Raw genomic sequence first — 22397 nt, 5'->3', positions numbered from 1 at the left:
GAAGTCTGGGTAAGTACATGGATGGGAGGGGTATTGAGGATATAGGTAATGTATGCGGGTTATGACCAAAGGGAAAATGGCTGGAGTTGCTTAGCACTTGAGCGCAAGGATGTTTATTAGGTGTGACAAAAAAAATCAAACTTACAAAAAACTAGTTACAGAAAGATATCTACCAAAAAAACACAAAAATAGCTCCATACTTTGTCCAGTATGAACTCCTGGCAGCCCGCTATCTCTTTCTCGCTCCCTGAGAGCGAAGACCCCTGCTTATTAGGCACCAGGTTATCTTCAATAACCCACAAAGTTAACTCAAAATTACATATCAATCAGAATATGATGCATCCCACAATCATATTACAAAATAAACAGAAGCACCTGTCTTAAACACACAATGCAAACAACATATACACGTTTATACATCTCCATTACCAAAGAAATGGGGCATTCCACCATGCATGGCAGGAAAGGCCCCAGAAAGCCAACTTGAGTGCATCAGCTCAGTGCAAAACCAATTCTGAGCATAGATCAAGGTAAGATAATGAAATGTTTACACTCAGAATGACAAGACATTTGTGTGTGTGTGTGTGTGTGAATGCGTGTGTGTAAGGAGTGCATTTACCGAGTGTTCTCTGTCACATTACCACCCTCCTCTCCTGCGGCGACAACGTTCGGCAGCCGAGACAGGTAGTCTGCAGCAGCAGTTCCTTCCCCTGCTTTATGGTGGACACAGAGTTTGAAGGGTTGGAGCTCCAGCTGCTGCTGTGTCACTCCGGCATCGCAGTCCTTCACCGTCTGAATCCATGTCAATGCTCTGTGGTCTGGATAAAGGTCAAAGTCCCTGCCAAGCAGATAACACCAGGGGCTGCCAACGGCCAGCTTAAAGGCCAGACACTGCTTTTCAATGGTGGAATGCCTGGTCTCCCTTGGGAGGAGTTTTTGGCTCAGGGTAAAGGACAGGTGGCTCTCGTCCAGGTTCTCCCTGTACCAGTACTGCTCCAGTGCCTAATCCTGAGGCATCCCCCCCAGACAAGGAGCAGGTTGTCAAAGTCTGGACTCTGAAGGATTGGTGAGCTTTCAGGGCTTGAAGAGCATTTTCATACAGTACTTACTTCTCTACATCATCGGGTTGCTTACAAGCTTTGCAGTACGATTAGTCAGAGGTGTGGCCAGAATGGGGAATTGGGAAATGAACCTGCGATACCATCCTACCAGACCCAGGAAGGACTTCACTTCCTTCTTAGTGTGAGGTCGAGGACGGCGTCCACTGGTGCTTGAACCTCTCCACGCCCCAGCTGTTAACCAAGGTATCCGGTTTCCCTTTTCGCCCAGTCACATTTTTGTGAATTCCGAGCGAGACCGCAAAGGTGGTCCAGGTGCTCTGACCACGTCTAGTTGCAGACAACCATATCATCTAGGTAGGATGCACTGCAGTCTTCACAGCCTTGGGGCACCTCGAAGGTTGCTGGTGCGTCAAGACCAAAAGGCAGCAGGGTGAATTGAAACAGGGGTGTGCGGGGGGGGGGGGGGAGGGTTTAATTAGTCATCCAGGGAACCTGTCTGTAGCCTTTGCAAAGGTTCAGTGTAATAATGTAGTTTGCAGATAGAATCCTTTTGTAGAGGTCATCAATATGGGGCATAGGATAGGCATCAAATAAAGAAATGGCATTCAATTTTCAGAAATCAATGCCTACCCTCAGGGTGCCATCCTTCTTAGAGATGATCACAATAGGACTTTTCCTCTCACTATTTGAAGGCTTGATGACTCCCAGCTCCAGCATGGTCCAAATCGCAGCCTTCAGGGCCCCACCAAGTCGCTCTGGCCCTCTACGGCAGTGTTGGTGCACTGAACCCAGGTCAGGTGGAAAGTTTTAGACCTCTGTCAGCCTTGGTGTTGGCTGGAACAGCTGTGGAAAGTCTGCAGCTCCACTGGCTAGCCAACCTTACCAAGCTCCACAACCCCTTCTGAATCATCGGCTGTACAATTGTCAACAGAGGCAGGAGAACTGCCATATTTCTCACAGCACCACTGATGGCATAACTTTCTAAGCCTTTCGGTTCTTCCCTCTCACAGACTAGCTTCCAAGTTGTAGCCCGGCCAGTTGCTTTGGTTTTAGCATGAAGCATGACAAAATAAGAAACAGCACTCTCTACCCCTGGATTAACAGATGGAATTCTGTTATTTCCCTTCCTCAGTAACCCATGTAACACAGACAATTCTCTCCCCAAAATCATGGCAACGGGTAGTTACTCCAACAACCCCACTTTCACCAAGTACCTGCAGTCATCCAGCTCAAAAGTGAGTTCTGCCAGTGGCTCAGACTCCCATTCACCATGGATACATTGCACAGATAACCATCGTCAACACTGAAGGCACGGGCAAGACTTTTCTTAATAATTGATATTGAGCTAAATATCTAACAAAACTTTAACAGTTTTTCCATTAATTTTGACTATTATAAACACTGGCTCTTTCTCCTCACATTCTGTTTTTTTCCCATTACCACAATCACAATCACTACAGTCATTATCATCATCACCTTCTCTCTCTCTTGGTTACTTACACATACCTGACAATTTGGGCTTCTTGAGAGGATGCACAGAGGACTTATGACCTGACTGCAGACACTGGTAGCAAATAAAAGTTTCATTAAAAAAAAACTACCAGAGGTTCTTTGCCCTCGTTTCTTCCACTACCTAATTCCGTAAAAATTACCCAGAGAGCCCCTTAGAGGGTTAGAGGCCCTGTTACTTTGGGAAGATGGTTGTGATGGCGCCCCTTGTGGGCACTGCAGAACTGCAGGGCAAGTCAGGCTGCAGTGAGTCGATCTGTGGGCTCGTGCTTATGAGCCCATGTTCTAGTGTCTGGAGGAAGAACCCACAGCACATACTCCAGAGCATTGTCCTCTTCTTGGATTTCTGCTCTGGTTGAATTCATTGCCGGTAGAGACCCCCTTGAATGATGGTACGTCTCAGTGGGTGACTCCCCTGGTGGTAGAGTACTGGAATGGAAGCTCTCGTGATAAGCTTCTGCCGAGATATCAAATTTAGCCAGCAGCGCCTCCTTCAGGTCAGGGTAATTGTTGACCTCTCTTCACCCATTGCAGTGTAGGTTACTTGTCAGTTGGTGCACAAGCTGGCAGTCTCACTCTTCCTCTGGCCATTGCCATATCCAGTCTGCCCTCTCAAACCTGACGAGATAGCTCCCAATATTGTTACCTTGTTGATTGACAGGCATTCTGAGATCCTTCCAAGGACTTTGGAGTTCTTTCCTAAAAGCATCACTTCTCCTCTCCTGGGCAGACAAAAAAAGAGTCTGAACATATTTTCCAGGCAGGGTTCAGAGGTTATGCCACTCTACTTCATTATTACCCACAGGGGGTTTCCTCAAACCCACTCTTCTCCGAGTTAAACGCACCCATTTGCACCTGGCCATCCCACCACAACCATCATACGTGAGTCATGACCAAAGGAAAAACAGTTGGAGTCACTCAACACTTCAGTTCATGGGTGTTTATTCGGTGTGTCAGAAAAACAAACTTTACAAAAAATAACCAACAGAAAACTGGCAATATTAACAAAATGGTATCTAGCAGGAAGCATAGTAACAGCTCCATATTTTGCCCATTGTGAACTCCTGGCAGCCCTGATCTCTCTCCCCCCTCACCCCCAAGAGCGAAGAGTCCGTTTTATTCAGCATGAGGACATACTACCTTTAATTACCCTCAAAGTTAACTTAAGACTACACTTAAATTAGAATATTATGCACCCCATAATGTAGTTTCAATCATATTAAGTACAGTATACAAACAATATATACACATTTACACATCCCTATTTGTGGTGAACTACATATACCTGTCTGGACACGCCCCCCCCCCCCCCCCCGCTGACTGCTCCTGTGGCTCCTCCCACGGACCCCGGTATAAAGGCGATTGGAACTTGAGCCCCGGCCTCAGTCCCCAGGATGTAGTGTGGTGGTCAATTGCTGCTTGTTTTTTCTTCCAGTCAATAAAAGCCGATATCTCGCCTCACGTCTCAGAGAGTTATTGATGGTGCATCACTATTACTAAAGAAATGGGATATTCTGCCATGTATGGTGGGAAAGGTGCCACAAAGCCAACCCAAGCACATCAGCTCAGTTTAGGACCCAATATACTGGGGAAGAACATTGAAGTGCATACACTCAGCATATCGACAGCAGAATGACAAGGCAATGTCTGTGTGTGTGAATGTGCACGCGTAGGGAGTGCGTTTACCGAGCAAGCTCCATCACAGAGGGATACAATCCAGGTGAAGTCGATGGGGCTAAGTATGGACTAGATGGGCTGAAGGGCCTGTTTCTGTGCTGCAGTACATTATGACTTTATTTCCTGCAAGTAAGTATTTTCTATCCACATCCATTATCGGAGAGAAGATGATAGATCTCTCTCTCCTGTCCTCATTACGTGGGAGAACACAATGAATGTCATCCAAATGCCATTGGCCTGTTAATATGTTTGTGGTCACAAAAGTAATGTCAAAACAGCTATATTGCTATTTTGTATTGTATTACATCTCCTGAGCAAGAGCCTTCTCACAAAGTGAAGAGGGAACTGTTTCTAGATTTGAAGCCTGCATTGTCCAAGATGAGGGCTATCATGAGTCAGTTATAAAGCACAACCTGATAGATGTCTTCTGCATTACATTTTGATTGACAATGACAGCTTAAGAGCCTCTTGAGTAGGATTGCCAGTGTAAGCGGCTCAATTACAAGTGTTTTGTGCACTTCTCTCTCTTCAGAAATGATCTGCAATTGCCTGGAACAGGAGGAGGAGAGGAGAACTTATATGCAGTGACAGGTCAGGGGAAGGGATGTTCAAGGGAAGGAGAGAAAAAGAAGGATGTGAGCACGTGCTGCACTGGAGAGGGTGGAAGTTTTCGAATCTCCTTCAATGGACACACTAGCATTGTCCACCACATCCTCCATCCATTGGCAGAATAGGCAATCCAATTTCGGACAAACAAGCCCAACGCTGGACCAGATCCTGTGAGTGAGGCACATCAACCACATGCCCGACACTAGATTAACAAGGCAATCACTCAACTTGGAGCTCAGAAAGAGATCACCAACAAAACAAAGATAGCATTACAATAACATTCTTGAAATATCCTCATAAAATCCAACATCTTCTCTGAGCCAAGAAAATTCTTGGAAGAGTGTTCAGAAGTTTTCAAGCTTTTTGTGATATGGAAACTAAATAAAAATAGCAGAAGGAACGTATTGCCCACCAAGCATCCGGTAACTTGTGATGGGGTCAGTAGATCACACAAAGGAGTCCTCACCCACTTCAGGAGTCACAGATCTGGAATGGAAGCAATCTGAGGGACTCTTACACAATCATACTTGATATGAACCCATCTCCCATGCTGTCACTCCCTCCCCAACACCCACTCCACCCTACCCCCACTGTCGTTGGTCTGTTCAGGGAATGGATCTTGCTGAGGCCTACTCATGAGCTTTGCAATCTGCCAACAATGAGAAAGATCCACTACTCTGAGAATGAACACAGGAGAACGCTCAAAAACATCTCCTTACCAGTATCAAAAAGGGGTTTCACTGTCAACATTGCAAGTAATCAACCTCCACCTTAAATATACCCAATAATTTGGCCTCCACAGCTGTCTGTAGCAATGAATTCCACAGATTCACCACCCTCTGACTAAAGAAATTCCTCATTTCGGCCTTAAAGGGGTGTCCTCCTATTCTGAGGCAGTACCCTCTGGTCCTAGACTCCCCACTTAGGAAACCTCCTCTCCACATCCACTCTGTCTAGGCCTTTCAATGATAAAGGTTCTCAACCTGAAACATCGACCGTTCATTTTCCCCTAGGCGTCGCCTGATTTGCTGAGTTCCTCCAGCATTTTGTGTGGGCTGATCAAGATTTCCAGCATCTGCAAAATCCCATGTCTCTGGTACTTGCTAGGGAAATAATGCCTAGTCTAACTGACACACAACTTGTGTCTCTCAGTGTGCGATTGATTTGAGGCCCTGTTAATTCTTCTCAAGTTCTCTCTCCATAAGTACATAATGTATATCATCAATTATTGTTACCAGAACAGAAAATCAGATATTTTCTTGAATTTCCCAAAAACCTCTAGGACAGGCTTTTTCCACTGAGGTTGGGTGGAACTACAAACAAAGGTCATGGGTTAAGGGTGAAATGTGAAAAGTTTAAGGGGAACATGAGGGAAAACTTTTTTATGCAGAGGGTGCTGAGTGTGTGGAATGAGCTGCCAGTGGAAGTGGTGCATGTGACTTCAACATTTAAGGGAAGTCTGGATCAGTACATGGATGGTATGGGTACGGAGGGCTTTGGCCCCGGTGCAGGTCGAAGTGAGTAAGCAGTTTAAATGGTTCGGCACAAACTAGATGGCCGAAGAGCCTGTTTCTGTGCTGTACTTTTCTATGACTATGATTCTCCTTAAACTTCAATCTCTCACGTGTGCACTCTCAACATAAACTTTGTTGAAAATATTACCCTACCTGAAAGAATGATCCCCTACAAGCAAGTGGTGCTGCTTTCTGTAAACCAATATAGCCATTTGAACTCAAGAGTTGCTGCAAATGGCCTTTCCTCATTCGTATCTTCAGGGGGGAGGCACACTCAATATTTCAAGAACAGCTACTTTCCTTCCGCCATCAGATCTCTGACCAGACCATGAACACTGTCTCACTATTGCTGCTCTCTTTTTGCACTATATATATTTTTTATATTGTAATTTATAATACAGTTTACACATGGCACTGCACTACTGCCACAAAACAACAAACTTCACGACATATGTCAGTGAAAATAAACCTGGCTCCGATGCCGTAAATCTACAGCAGTGCACACAAAATGGTGGAAGAACTCAGGAAATTAGGCAGTATCTACCGAGGGGAATGAACAGTTGACATTTTGAGCCAAAACCTTTCTTCATCTGTTACTGATATTTAACATATACAAAATATGTTTATCACAGCATGTCATATTCCAGCATAAGGTTGTATCATATTTAATGTTATAATTTAATATTAAATTAATTAGATTATGTTTTATAATACTGTTATACACTATGTAATAAAACTAAAATTTAACCATAAAAAGCAAAAAATTACAGATGCTAGTAACCTAAAATAAAGCAGAAAATGCCCTAAATCAAGGGTTCCCAACCTGGAGTCCACAGACCCCTGGTTAACAGTGGGGTCCATGGCATAAATAGGTTGGCAACCCTGCTCTAAATACTCAACAGGTAAAGCAGCATCTACGGAGAGAGAAGCAGTGGTAACATTTTAGTTTAACAACCTATCTGTTGACATCTTCCTGCCACTTTCCATCTTCATGGCTTCACGAGATGTCAGCTCCATCATGGGCAGGACATCATGGGCAGGACATCATGGGCAGGACATCTTCAAGGAGCAATGCCTCAAAAAGGCAGCATCCATCATTAAGGACCCCCATCTCCCAGGACATGCCCTCTTCTCATTGCTACCATTAGGAAGGAGGTACAGAACCCTGAAGGCACACACTCAGTGATTCAGGAAGAGCTCCTTTCCCTCTGCCAGTGGGAAAGAACGCAGTTAACTTAACGATACACACTTACTGTAATTCACACTTTTTACTATTATCTCTTGCAATGTATTGCTGCCACATAGCAATTAATCTCACAGCCGGTAATGTCACAGAGCTGCAGAAACCTCAGAGTTACAAATGCTGAGACCATGTTTCGAGGAGGCACTCACCTGCAACATGCAACTGAGACCGTAAACTAAAGGACGATGCTGTGGGCACGAATGGAAATCAGGGAGGGCCGGCTGCACTGGGCTCATGACGGCAGTGGGAGTAGCAGGACTGGGGGCTGCCAGTGCAGGGTTACTTGGTCCAATAATCACATGAGGCGAATGTGCAGGAACAAGGTTTGAAGAGCTTTCGCTCAACAGTGCAGAAAGCCTTCTGGCACAGAAATAAGCAAGGCGACGGGACAAGTAGGCCGATTGGACAAACTCTTCTGAATACTGAAAGGAAGGGAGAAATCAGTTAGTCAGTGCTAGATCACATTTTGTAAAGACCATAAGACATAGGAGCAGAATTGGGCCACTTGGCCCATTGAGTCGGCTCCAGCATTTCATCATGGCTGATCCATTTCTCTCTCAACGCCATTCTCCTGCCTTCTCCCCATAACTTTTCTTGCCCTGAGAAATCAAGAACCTATCAACCTCCACCAACAATCTGGCCTCCACGGCCGCCCGTGGCAAAAAATTCCACCAGATTCGCCAGCCCATGGATAAAGAAATTCTTTCTTATCTCCATTTTAAATGGACATCCCTCTGTTTTGAGACTTGGCCCTCTGGTCCTAGAGACCCCCTCCAAAGGAAGCATCCTCTTCCTATCCACTCTATCTAGGCCTTTCAACACTTGGTGGGTTTCAATGATATCACCCCTCATTCTTCTAAATTCCAGTGAGTGCAGGCCCAGAGCCTGCTCAAATGATAACCCTTTCATTCCTGGGATCATTCTCTTGAATTGCCTCTGAACCCTCTCCAATGTCAGCACATCCTTGCTTAAATAAGGGGCACAAACCTATTCACAATACTCCAAGTGAACCCTCACCAGTGCCTTATACAGACTTCACATTAAAACCTTCCTTTTAAAGTTACAGTGGCCAATCTTTCTGCATTATTCTACCTTCTTCCAGGGCCAAATATGGCATTACAGCGCCATAGAGTTGAGTCAGCTCCATCATGGGCACAACATCCCCACCATCAAAGGCATCTTCAAGTGGCAGTGCCCCAAGAAAGTGGCACCCTCCATTAAGGACCACCAGCAGTTCAGGAGAAGCCCCCTTCTCATTACTACGATGACGAAGGAGATAAAGGAGCCTGAAGACCCAACCTCAATGTTTTTAGAAACAGTTTCTTCCCCTCTGCCATCAGATTTCTGAACAGTCCATGAACACTATCTCACTATTCCTCTCTCACACTATTTTTGTTGCCACAAAACAACAAATTTCCCAACCTATGTGTCTGTGATAATAAACCTGATTTTGATTCTGAAAAGGCTCTTCAGTCCACACGTGCCGAAGATTAAAGATTTTAATGATCAGCTTTATTTGCAACATGTACATGAAAACATATAGTGAACTGCATCATCTGTGATGTGCTGCAGGCGTTTTTCCAGCACTAACACAGCATGCCTACATCTTACTCACCGTAACTTGTACACCTTTTTGGAATGCGGGAGGAAACTGGAGTACCCGCAGGAAACACACGCGGTCAGGGTGAAAACGCACAGACAGCGGCGGGAACTGAACCCTAATCTTCCAATTGCCGGCACTGTGAAGTGTTAGCTACCGTGCCATCCAAGCCGACCAAAATGTTCGGTCAACGTAATCTAGGAGTCTCAGTTCAGAGGGAACAACTTCAGAATACAAGGACATCCCTTTAAAATGGAGATGAGGAGGAATTTCTTTAACCAGAGGGTGGTAAATCTGTGGAATTCATTGCAATGAACGGCTGTGGGGGCCAAATCATTGGATATATTTAAGGTGGCGGTTGATGGGTTCTTGAATAGTACGGGCACCAAAGGTTATGGGGAGAAGGCAGAAGACTGGGTTTGAGAGGGATAGTATATCAGCCATGATGGGATGGCAGAGCAGACACAATGTCTAATGCTGCTCCTGTGTCATATGGTCTTCCTGCAAGAGGACTACAAACTTGTTGTGTTTGGAGGCTTGCGTACCTCAGTGACCCAGAGAACTATGGTGGCTAGAGCCAGATCATCATGCTTTGGCCCTTGTTTGGGTTACCCATGCCAAACAGGTCAAATGGCAGAGGTCAGACTAAGGGTGTTCCACCAGTCCTCCAGATTCAAGTGTTTAGCTCAGATCTAACAACCCTGAATGGTTAAACAAAATTGTTATGGAAACAGCAATGAAGAATTCTTCTACATCTGAGAGCAATGGCATTCCTGAGTGTCTACCCAGGCCTTGTATGAGTGACAGTAGTGACAACCAAGAGGAAGCTATTGATATGATGAAGGAAGCCCTGAACCCCGCCAGAGATGGAGGACCTTCATTGCTACTCTAAATGCCAGCGGCATAATGGGCAGTAAAATAATTGTCTTCTGGTTTTATAATCTTAATCCAATTCCCTACCAGTTAGCCCATAGCCCTTTAAACTCTTGTCATCAATACACCTGAACGTATACTTCTTAAATGTATCTAATGCTCTGGCCTCAATCACTTGGTCTAGCTATTGCCTCTATATATCTACATCTGCTGTGTAAAAATTAAACTTAACACTGCCATATTGCTGTATATCAAGCAGAAAATTTGCTTCAATTCTACTCCCAAGGGCTATTTGAACTGAAGACACAAGAGAGTGTAGATGTTGGAATGTAGAGTGACAAATTATCCTAATCAGAGTTCAATGGAGCTTTGTAAATAACCTGGTGCCAAGAACACCAGCATTATTCATTCTGCTTCCATACCAAAGGAATAGGTTCATCAAGGGAATCCTTGTTTACCTGCAGCATAAGAGGCAACAGCAGCTTAAGAAGCTCATCGTCTGCTGGTTTGACTTTCTCCAACACCTCCAGGATCCAGGTCAAGTATTCATGTCTTTCCAACATACCATCCTGCAACAAAACAGGGCTGCAAATTAAAATGGGCTCACCTTTGATCAGTTGTGGTCATTTTTCAAGCAAGCAACTTAAGATCCCAACAATTCATTAAACGTCCTTCACAGAGTATTTGCACTTGTAGCAGCAGTGAGAATAGGGATGGAAGATGGCCAGCTTTCTCTCGTGATGCAAGCACAAGGGGAAAGAAAGTAAATAATACTGTAGAAATTATGACAATTATCAAAATTAAACCTTGCATAAAAGTGACATTTATCAAGATTAGCTTTAGCTGTCAAATGTACGTCAGAACATTCACTGAAATGGGTCATCTGCATCCAAGGACATGCTGGGGGCAGCCTGGTGCCAACAACTAACTAACATTAACCCTTATGTCTTTGGAATGTGGGAGGAAACCGGAGCCCTCAGAGAGTGCCTTTATTTATTAGTTATTTACTGGCATACAGCACAGAATTAACCCTTCCAGCCCTTCAAACCCCGCTGCCCCGTAACCCCCGACTTAATCCTAGCCTAATCATGGGGCAATATACAATGGCCAATTAATCTACTAACTGGTACACCTTTGGAATGTTGGGGGGGGTGAAACTGGAGGACCCAGAGGAAACGCAAGCAGTAACAGGGAGAACATACAAACTCCTTACAGGCAATGGCAGGAATTGAACCCAGGTCACTGGAACTGTAAAACACTGCGCCAACTGCTACGCTACTGTGCCACTCCAACTTTAACAATGTTAGTTATCCATAAGGTGCTAAAATTACACAGGTCTTACAGTAAAATGCTATCCATCCAAAGGACTAATCAGGTTTGTCTTTTTGTAGATGCTGCCTGACCTGCTGCATATTTCCAGCATTCTGTTTATTTCAGATTTACAGCTGCTGCAGTATTTTGCTTCAATTCTACTCTAAGGGCTATATGAACTGACGGGACCAGATAGTGTAGATGCTGGAATTTGGAGACACAAATAATGTACTGGAAAAGTCCAGCAGGTCAAGCAGCATATGTGGGCAAGGAGGTGGGCCAAGGAAATGTCAGCATTTCAGGTTGAAGCTCTGCATCAGAACTATTTGAATAGATACTTTTCCTATGGAGTGTTTGCTCTTGCACTCCATTCAGCAGCGAGATTACCTGACCCAAGTTACCAAAGAAAAATCACAGAACGGTGGAAGAATAGGAAATACAACAACTACCTCACACTCAATGACATCAGCTCCAAGGAAATGATAGTGAACTTCAGGAAAGTGAAGTTGGCAGAAAACACATTGAGGGATTCAGCAGTGGAAAGGGTGACTAGCTTCATGCTCCATGGTGTCAGCCTCTCAAAGGATGCAACTTGGGTCCAACACATTGAAGTAGTCACGAAGAAGGTACACTGGTGGCTCTACTTCATTAGTTGCAGGAGACTTAATATGTCATCAAAGATTCTCGTAAATTTCTATAGGTACATGAGGAGACCATTCTGACTAGTTGCATCACAGCTTGATGTGCATTGTCCAGTGCACACGATCAACAGAGACTGCAGAGTGTTGCAGAAAACTCCAGCTCCATCACATACACAAGCCTCAAGAAGGCAGCATTGATCATCAAGGACAGTCACCATCTGAGACACGCCTTCTTCGCATTATCATCCTGGAGGGTGCACAGAAGCCTGAAGACCCACATTCAGTGCGTCAGAAACAGCTTCTTCCCCCCCGCCAGCAGATTTTCTGAATGAACGCTATCTCGTTATTCCATTTTTTGCACTATTTATTTTGTAATATTATGTGAACGGCATTATTATTTCAGAAGATACGTCCGGGGACCAGCACGCAAGTGCCACTACAAAGAAGGCACAGCAACGCCTTTACTTCCTTAGAAAGTTTGCGCAGGTTCAGCACGTCTACTAAAACTTCAAAAAACTTCTATAGATGCACAGTGGAGATTATCCTGACTGGCTGCATCATGGCCTGGAATGGAAACACCAATGCCCATGAAAGGAAAATCCTATAAAAGTAGTGAATACACTCAGCTCAACACACAAAAAGCCCTCCCCACAATTGAGCCCTAACACAAGAAAGTGGTATCAAGGACCCGACCATCTAAACTATGCTCTTTTCTCACTGTTGTCATCATAAAGGAGGTACAGGGACGTTAGATCCCATCCACCAGGTTCAGGTACAGTTATTATCTTTCTCCGGTCCTGTTCACCCTGTACACATCTGACTTCCAATATAACTCGGAGTCCTGCCATGTGCAGAAGTTCGCTGATGACACGGCCATAGTGGGGTGTGTCAGGAATGGACAGGAGGAGGAGTATAGGAAACTGATACAGGACTTTGTGATATGGTGCAACTCAAACTACCTGCGTCTCAATGTCACCAAGACCAAGGAGATGGTGGTGGACTTTAGGAGATCTAGGCCTCATATGGAGCCAGTGATCATTAATGGAGAATGTGTGGAGCAGGTTAAGACCTACAAGTATCTGGGAGTACAGTTGGACGAGAAGCTAGACTGGACTGCCAACACAGATGTCTTGTGCAGGAAGGCACAGAGTCGACTGTACTTCCTTAGAAGGTTGGCGTCATTCAATGTCTGCAGTGAGATGCTGATGATGTTCTATAGGTCAGTTGTTGAGAGCGCCCTCTTCTTTGTGGTGGCGTGTTGGGGAGGAAGCATTAAGAAGAAGGACGCCTCACGTCTTAATAAGCTGATAAGGAAGGCGGGCTCTGTCGTGGGCAAAGTACTGGAGAGTTTAACATCGGTAGCTGAGCGAAGGGCGCTGAGTAGGCTACGGTCAATTATGGAAAACCCTGAACATCCTCTACATAGCACCATCCAGAGACAGAGAAGCAGTTTCAGCGACAGGTTACTGTCGATGCAATGCTCCTCAGACAGGATGAAGAGGTCAATACTCCCCAATGCCATTAGGCTTTACAATTCAACTGCCAGGACTTAAGAACTTTTTTTTTTAAAGCTATTATTAATGCTTTTTGAGTTAGTGATTTAGATGCATATCATATTATTACTGAGTTAAGTATTGTATGTAAGGAGTTTTTGCTACAACAAGTGTATGGGACATTGGAAAAAATGTTGAATTTCCCCATGGGGATGAATAAAGTATCTATCTATCTATCTATCTATCAACCAGCATACTCCTGAACCAGAATGAATAACTTCATTCACCTCAACTCTGAGCTGACTCCACAACCAATTGACTCACTTTCAAAGACTCAACAACTCATATTCTCAGCATTATTTACTAACTTCTTATTTCTGTGTGGATTGAGTTCAAGAGCTGAGAGGTAATGTTACAGCTATATAGGACCCTGGTCAGACCCCACTTGGAGTACTGTGCTCAGTTCTGGTTGCCTCACTACAGGAAGGATGTGGAAACCATAGAAAGGGTGCAAGGATGTTGCCTAGATTGAGGAGCACGGCTTATGAGAATAGGTTGACTGTACTCAACCATTTCTCCTGGAGCGACGGAGGATGAGAGGTGACCTGATAGAGGTGTACAAGATGATGAGAGGCATTGATCATGTGGATAGTCAGAGGCTATTTGAAATGGCCAACACGAGAGGACACAGTTTTAAGGTGCTTGGAAGTAGGTACAGAGGAGATGTCAGGAGTACAGAGGAGATGTGAGAGCTAAGTTTTTATTTTACACAGAGAGTGGTGACTGTGTGGAATGGGCTGCCAGTGGCGGTGGTGGAGGCGGTTGCAATAGGATCTTATTAGATCCTCTGAATGGGCAATGAACCAACACATGAACACTACCTCCTTACTTTTTGCACTATATTTTTCCCCACCCCTTATGGGTGGTGTGATTGTATATTTTTCCTTCAATCTCAGGTCCTCTACAAGAGGCCTGGGAGCTTGAGGGTTCGGCGCAGTATCCTTGCTGTTCCTAGTAGCACACTCTTCTGGACCGAGATCTCAGACGTTGTTCCTGGGATTTGTTGGAGCCACTCTCCCAGTCCAGGTGTCACAGCTCCAAGTGCTTCTATGAACACCAGGATTACTCTGGCTTTAACTTTCCACGTCCTTTCTTATCTGCTCTTTCAAGCCCTGGTATTTCTCCAGCTTCTCACATTCTTTCTTCCTGATGTTGCTATCATTTGGGATTGTCACATCTATTACTATGGCTTTCTTCTGTTCCTTGTCCAGAATTACTATGTCTGGTTGGTTGGCCAGTACCTGCTTAACAGTTTGTATTTGGAAGTCCCACAAGTTTTTAGCTCGGTCATTCTCCACTACGTTCTCGGCTGTTTCCCATTTGGACTTAGGAATATCCAATCCACAAAGCACAAATGTTCCTGTACACAATTCCTGCAGCTTAGTTGTGCCGTTCAGTGTTTGCCGTCCCTGTCTGCATCTTGCACCCTACTACTATAAGCTGGATTGTATCAGTGGATTTCTTGCACAGTCTGCATCTTAGGTTTTATCTGGTGTGACCCCTGCTTCTACTGTTCTTGTGCTCAGGTTCTGTTCATGTGCAGCCATGAGCAATGTCGCTGTGCTGTCCCTCAGCACTGCCTTTTCCAGCCATTGGTAGGACTTTCTTATCTCAGCCACCTCTGATATCTGGTGATGGTACATCCCGTGCACTGGCTTGTCCTGCCATAGTCTCTGGTCCTCTGGCTCTGCTTCACCCACTTCCATTTCCATATCCCCTGCCTGCACTCTGAGGTATTCTCCTAGCAGGTCGCCCTTAGGGGGCATCTTCCTCACATACTTGTGCACGTTTCACATTTCTTCCAGGACTGTGGCCTTGACAATTCCAAGTCTCCGTCCTCCTTCATTCCGTGGGTGTACAGTTGTTCAATGTTGAATTTTGGATGGAATCATGGATGTATTGTTAGTAGTTCCAGGTCTTGATGTCAGCAGCTTCCAGTTCATTCATTGGCCAGCAGACTATTGTGGCTGGGTATCTGATGACTGGTAGGGTGAATTTGTTGATGGTTCCTATCTTGTTCTTCCCATTCAGCTGGCTTTTAGGACCTGTCTCATTCTTTTGAGGTACTTGTATGTTGCAACCTTCCTTGTGTCCTCATCATGGCTTCCATGCATGTGCAGGACCCTCAGGTATTTGTAGCTGTCCTGTACATTTGATATGTGGTCTTCAGGTAACTCGGCTCTTTCAGTCTTTTCTCTACCATCAAGCCGCACATACAGTGACACTATAAAGTTTGTGAACCCTATAGAATTTTCTCTATATCTGCATAAATATGACCTAAAATGTGATCAGATCTTCAGGTAAATCCTAAATCTAGATACAGAGAACCCAGTTAAATAAATAATTCAAAACCATTATACTTGTTCATTTATTTATTGAGAAAAATGATCCTATACTACATGTATTTGTTGAAAAATGTATGAGAACCTTTGCTTTCAACAACTGGTGTGACCTCCTTGTACAGCAATAACTTCAACCAAATATTTCTGGTAACTCGAGTGAATCTGCAGATGCTGGAAATAAATAAATAAAAACACAAAATGCTGGCAGAACTCAGCAGGCCAGACAGCGTCTATGGGAGGAGGTAGTGACGACGTTTCGGGCCGAAACCCTTCATCAGGAGTGAAATAACATGGGATGGTCGAGGGGGGATATGAAGTGGGGGGAGGGATGAAGTTGGGTTTCGGCACTATGTCGTCACTACCTCCTCCCATAGATGCTGTCTGACCTACTGAGTTCTGCCAGCATTGGGTGTTTTTATTTCTGGTAACTATTGATCACATTGGCTAGGAGGAATTTTAGGCCATTCCTCCTTACAAAACTGCTTCAATTCTGAGATGTTGCTGAACTGCTTCAACTCTGGGATGTTGGTGGACTGCTTGCTTCAGGTCTTCCTACAACAGTTCTATAGGATTAAAGTCAGGACTTTGTCTCGTCACAACAAACCAAGAATTTTCTTTTTTTAAAAGCCATTCTGTTGTTGATTTACTCTTGTTGCATGATTCAACTTCTATTAAGCTTCAGGTGACAGACTGCTACCCTAACATTCTCCTATAAAATGTCTTGATACAATGTTGAATTCATTGTTCCCTCAACAATTGTAAGCTGTCCAGGCCCCGAGGCAGCAAAGCAGCCCCAAATTATGATGCTCCTTCCACCGTGCTTCACAGCTGGGATGTGGTTTTGGTGTTGTTGTGCAGTGCCCTTTTTTCTCTAAATACAGCAATGTGTATTGTAAGTTCAACTTCTGTCTCATCTGTCCACAGGGCATTGTCCCAGTAGAGTTGTAGAGCATCCAGATGCTTTTTTTTTTGCGAACTTGAGAAGTACAGCAATGTTTTTGTTTGGAGAGCAGTGGTTTCTACCGTGGTGACCTTCCATGAACCCCATTCTTGTTCAGTCTTTTTCTTAAAGTGGACACATGAACAGAGACTTTAGCAAGTTCTAGAGATCGCTGCACATCTTTTGCTGTTACCCTTGGGTTCTTTTTCATTTCCTTCAGCATTACACATTGTGCTCTCTGCAGGACAGTCATTCCTAGGGAGAGTAGCAATAGTACTGAGTTTCCTCCATTTGTAGACAATTTCTCTTACTGTGGACTGATGAACACTCAGGTCTTTAGAAATGCTTGCGTAGCCTTTTTCAGCATGATGCATCTCTACAATTCCTCTTCTAAGGTCCTCTGAAAGTTGTTTCTTAAGAAGAGCAAGCTAGGGCAGGACACATCTACAACCCACACCTCCAATCTCATCACATTGACTGGAATACCTGACTCCAAATAGCTTTTGTAGAAGGCATTACCCTAGAGGTTCACATAATTTTTCCAACAAATACATGTAATATTGGATATTTTTTCTCAATAAATAAATGAACAAGAATAATGCCTTTTGGTGTTATTTATGTAATTGGGTTCTCTTTATCTAGTTTTAGGGCTTACATGAAGATCTGATTACATTTTAGGTCACATTAAATAGAGAAAATTCTACAGGGTTCACAAATTTTCTAGCACCACTGTAGATATGTTGTTGTTGAGTGCTGTCGAGTCTTCATTGTCTCATGGTGACCATATGGATGGTGTAGTTGTCCATAGGGCTTTTGTGGCAAGATACGGACCTAGCTGAATTCAAACTCAGGATCATCTGCCTCGGTCCAGTGCTGATGCCACTACACCATCAGCTGGCCCATATAAACATATATTTTACTGTAATTTATAGTTTTGCTATGTATTGCACTGTGCTGCTGATACAACACATTTCACATCATATGTCAGGAATAGCAAACCTGATACTGGGGAGTCAATGCACCTTTCCAGCCATTCTCCATACCCACAGCATGGAGCTTTGGATGTGAATGGAGCTGACAAGAGTATTGAAAGTTCATCGTTATTTCCCTTAAGACCGAGGCAATTTCTGGGATGCAAAACCTAGAGAGAAACTGGAATGATTAAGAGCAAGATGTGAAGCCAGACTCGTGACTTTAAGGCAAAGATACCTGATTGCGCAAATTCTGTCATGTTAATAGTCCCATCCACATTACCCCACAAATAGACTGTCAGACTTCAGTCCATAATTAGAGGTGAAATGCATGCATTCTGTCGGAATAGCACAATTTAATACCAACAGTAATTTTGTGCACATCAGAATGTCTATCAGTGAATATAACTGGATTTAAGCAGAAGGTATTCAGTAAGCCAGGCATCAAATAGAGGAAGAAAGGGTTAATGCTTCAGGCTGACAGCCCCTCAGAGGAATAAAACTTTCAAAACTCCAGGGAACCAATGACCATTCCTTGGGCTTTTTAAACATGCAGACATTCTGCATGGCTCATCATGCAAAGGGGTGGTCCGTTAATTCCCTGATTTTCACTTCACAAAGCAAGAATATTATTGACGAAACCTCTAAAGCAGAATTAGGCCACGTTTAATGTTGGCATGGTCACATTGTGTCTTCGGTTGACTCATAGCCAAGGGCTGCATAGAGGGGTGGATGGATTGAAAAAGGTTTTTTTCTCCCTGTTTGTTGGCTCAGAGGCAAATTTAAAGATTTTACTTATGCAAGTGAGAACAATGAGGGATTGTGGTTGTAATCCAGGAACCTTTAAAATCTATGGAAATTGAATCTATACCTGCATAATATTACAAACCAACCCATTTCAATACTCAATGTAAAACAGACAAGTTTCTGAAGCAGACAGAATGGAGACTATAGATGCTGGAGATCTGGAAACTACACACACACACACACAAACACTGGAGAAACTCAGCAGGTCAGGCAGCATCTATAGATCAAATGGAGGTAGAGAGGATGTTTCCTATAGTGGGGGAGTCTAGAAGCAGAGGGTACTGCCTCAGAATAGAGGGATGTCAATTTAGAACTGAAATAAGGAGGGATTTATTTAGCCAGGGAGTTATGAATCTGTGGAATTCATTGCCTCAGACAGCTGTGGAGACAATGTAATTGGGTATATTTAAAGTGGAGGTTGATAAGTTCTTGTTTAGTAAGGTGTGAAAGGTTACAGGGAGAATGGGGTTGGGAGGGATAATCAGCTATGATGGAGCAGACTCAATGGGCCGATAGGCTTAATTCTGCTCCTATATCTTACGGTCTTACCTATGGAGGGCAACAAACAATTATAGTTTCGGGTCAGGACACTTCATCAGTTTCTTGTGCAGACTTTGATGCACGTGCCACTAACATCCTGAAGCCCAACATAAATACATAAATAAAATCAACATTACTTTCAAATTCCACTGGGCTTATTTTATATCATCAATGTTTATGTTTAAAAAGGTCAGGTGGTGCAGGACAAGATGTAAAAATAGAGTATTTTACAACACGCATCATTGAAGGAACCATATGTAATGCAGGAAAGTGAGAACCAATGAAAGAACTGAGAGCTTTTCCTTGAAAATAGAGCTTGCAATTCAGAATCTATCCAATGAATCGCTCCACCACCATCACAACAACTCCACAAAGTACTGTTCAAACAAATATATCTTGGCAAAAGTAAACCCAACCGAAAAAGAGAAACAGATTGGGCGTTAATAATAATTCTTTGTTAACGGATCAGTTCTGAAAAGGGGAAGTGAAGCCAACACTCCTCCGTTAAGCCCCATTTACTTGACAGCTGTGAATTTCCAATGACATCCCCTTTTACGCTGCAGAAACTGCTCTCATGTGACAAGGGCTCCTGCTGAAATTTAATCGACACCATTCACATTGCCGGGAAAAATTCCCCAGCACTAGTGAGGGGAAAAAAAATAACCCGCATAAAAAGCCAAAATTGTAACTTCGATTTTTGGCATCACTGGTGGAGGGAGACAGTTTTTGGCAACAGGCACTCTGTGACAGCAGAAAGGTAATAGTGCGATCATTTTTCATTGCCATTCAAAGGGTAATACACCATCTTTGAGCCCTAAACTTCAAGGTCCAAGTCTCATCTCAAAACTTGAGTACAAAATATTATAGGAGCACATTAATGCTGTAACCTAGGGAGACTCCATAAGTCTTTGAGGCATAGTAGGAGAATCAGGCTATTCGACCCATCGAGTCTGCTCCAGCATTCCATCATGGCTGATTTATTATCCCTCTCAACCCCATTCTCCTGCCTTTACCCCATAACCCTTGATGCTCTTACTAATCAAGAACCTATCAATCCCCACTTTAAATATATCCAATGACTTGGCCATCGGAACCTGTGCCAGGGGCACTGGCATAGAGATGGGATTTTAAACAAAGACTGCACGGGCAGTCTTTGAAATCTAAGGAAGGAGAATGATGCATTGTCTTCCCAATGAATGGAATTAAAATGCAGATAGAAAGCAAAGTATAGTATCTGGAACTGCTCCCACCATTTCTCCGGGAGTCGCTACACAGTAAAGATCCTGCCCACTGCGCTAACTAGATGGACAAAATCAATACTACAAGTGGGGAACATGGCTTTGGCCACCATGAAGAAACGGACTTTCCCCGAGGTCGACCCAGGATAGGAGTAGTCAGCTGTAGGATCACTTAAATTCCCTGCATACACTCAATGGCTACTTTATAAGGTACCTCAAGTACCTAAAAAAATGGCTTCTGACTGCATGTCTCTGATCTTCTGCTGATGTAGTCCATCCACTTCAAGGTTCAATGTGTTGTATGTTCAGAGATGCTCTTCTGCATATCACTATTGCAACACACAGTTATTTGAGTTACTGTCACCTTCCTGTCAGCTTGAACCAGTCTGGCCATTCTCCTCTGACCTCCATCACTAACAAGGCGTTTTCACCTACAGAATTGCCACTCCCCGGATGTTTTGCTTCATTTTTCGTGCCATTCTCTCTAAACTCTAGAAAATATTGTGTGTCACAATCCCAGAAGATTAGCAGTTTCTGAAATACTCAAACCACCCGATCTGACACCAACAATCATTCCACACTCAAAGTCACTTAGATCACATTTCCCCCCCTAGTCTGATGTTTGGTCTGAACAACAACTGAACCTCCTGACCATGAATGCATGCTTTTATGCATTGAGTTGCTTCCATATGATTGGCTGATTTACAGTGGCAACTGAGAGTGTATTCCTCTGCCTGTATATACACAATGAGAATGTGGATTCATGGCTGAAGATCCTCACCACTACGTTTAGGGCTTTAGTGGGGATATTTGGAAAGAACATGCTTTGACCTCAGTGATGGACCTGCCAACATTGTTATTGTCAAGAAGTTGCTGAATTTCATGTGCTCTCACCGTCCACCATCTGTTCTTTCAATCATGGGCAGCTTTGCAGGACCTTACTCTTCTAGAGCCTACAAAATTCCAGGGAACTGAGGTCCTTGTAATTCATCAGTTCCTCAGTCATTCTCAAATCAGTCCTGGTTCCTCTTGGTTGAGAAGCTACAAGTCTTCTCATAGCTGTCAGTGGTGGTACACCTCAGGACAGAATGTGCGCTAATGATACTTTGTAGCTCGAGTGTACCGAAGTATGACAGTCGTTTCTGAGGTACTTTATGGGGTCCTTAGCAGCTCGGACTTTGCTTCTATTTCAGACTTCCGATAATTTCCCCCACTTCTCTATTTTTCCATTCCCCATTCTGATTCACCTCTCACCCCAACTTTTCTTCTCACCTGCCCATCACCCTCTGGTTCCTCTCCTCCTTCCTCGCGTGGGCCACTGTCTTCTCCTATCAGATTCTTCCTTTTTCAGCCCTTTACCTTTTCTACTTATCCCTTCCCCACTTCCCCTCACCTGATTTCACCTAACACCTGCCAACTTGTACTCATTCCCCTCCTCCACTTCCCCACACCTTCTTATTCTGGCTCCTATCCTTTCCTTTCCTGTCCTGATGAAGGGTCTTGGCCTGAAACGTTGAATATTTACTTCTCTCCATAGGTGCAGCCCTGACCTGTTGAGTACCTCCAGCATTTTGTGAATGTCCACTCAGACCTTCCAGGTTTGGGGCACACCCGCTGATGACCATAAGAAGGAGATAAAAGAGACTGCAGTTGCTGGGATCTGGAGCAAAATTTAGGCGCATGAACCAACTCAGCAGGCCGGACAGCGTTTGTGGAGCAAAGAGATGGTTGAAGTTTGGGATCGAGACTCTGCATCATGACTGAGAGGGTAGAGGGAGATGGTTAGCACAAAGAACAGGAGGGGTTATGCAGGGGCTGGCAGATAATAGGTGGAACGAGGTGAGGAGGGGGATGATGAGCAGATGAAGGCAAAGTCCTTAGGAGTTTGTGGAGATACTGCATGACTCTAAAACTTTGACAAATTTCTATAGATGTGTAGTGCAGAGTATATTAACTGACTGCATCACA

The 22397-nt window shown here is 44.1% G+C and overlaps 1 protein-coding gene across 3 annotated transcripts in view; it reads right to left on the bottom strand.

Moving 5' to 3' along the window:
- Nucleotides 1-22397, bottom strand: part of LOC140725744 (mediator of RNA polymerase II transcription subunit 12-like protein) — a 676368-nt gene that overhangs the window by 543201 nt on the left and 110770 nt on the right. For all 3 annotated transcript variants that reach the window (XM_073041599.1, XM_073041601.1, XM_073041600.1), the window contains exons 7-8: nt 10545-10655; nt 7763-8035 (exon numbers count right to left, since the gene is read on the bottom strand). In XM_073041599.1, the coding sequence (XP_072897700.1) occupies nt 7763-8035; nt 10545-10655 (384 nt within the window). The remainder of the gene's footprint in view (nt 1-7762; nt 8036-10544; nt 10656-22397) is intronic.

This window comes from Hemitrygon akajei, chromosome 3, assembly GCF_048418815.1.
Source record: "Hemitrygon akajei chromosome 3, sHemAka1.3, whole genome shotgun sequence".
Taxonomy (NCBI): domain Eukaryota; kingdom Metazoa; phylum Chordata; class Chondrichthyes; order Myliobatiformes; family Dasyatidae; genus Hemitrygon; species Hemitrygon akajei.
The sequence above is the reverse complement of the archived record's forward strand: the minus strand, read 5'-3'. Positions and strand labels throughout refer to the sequence as shown.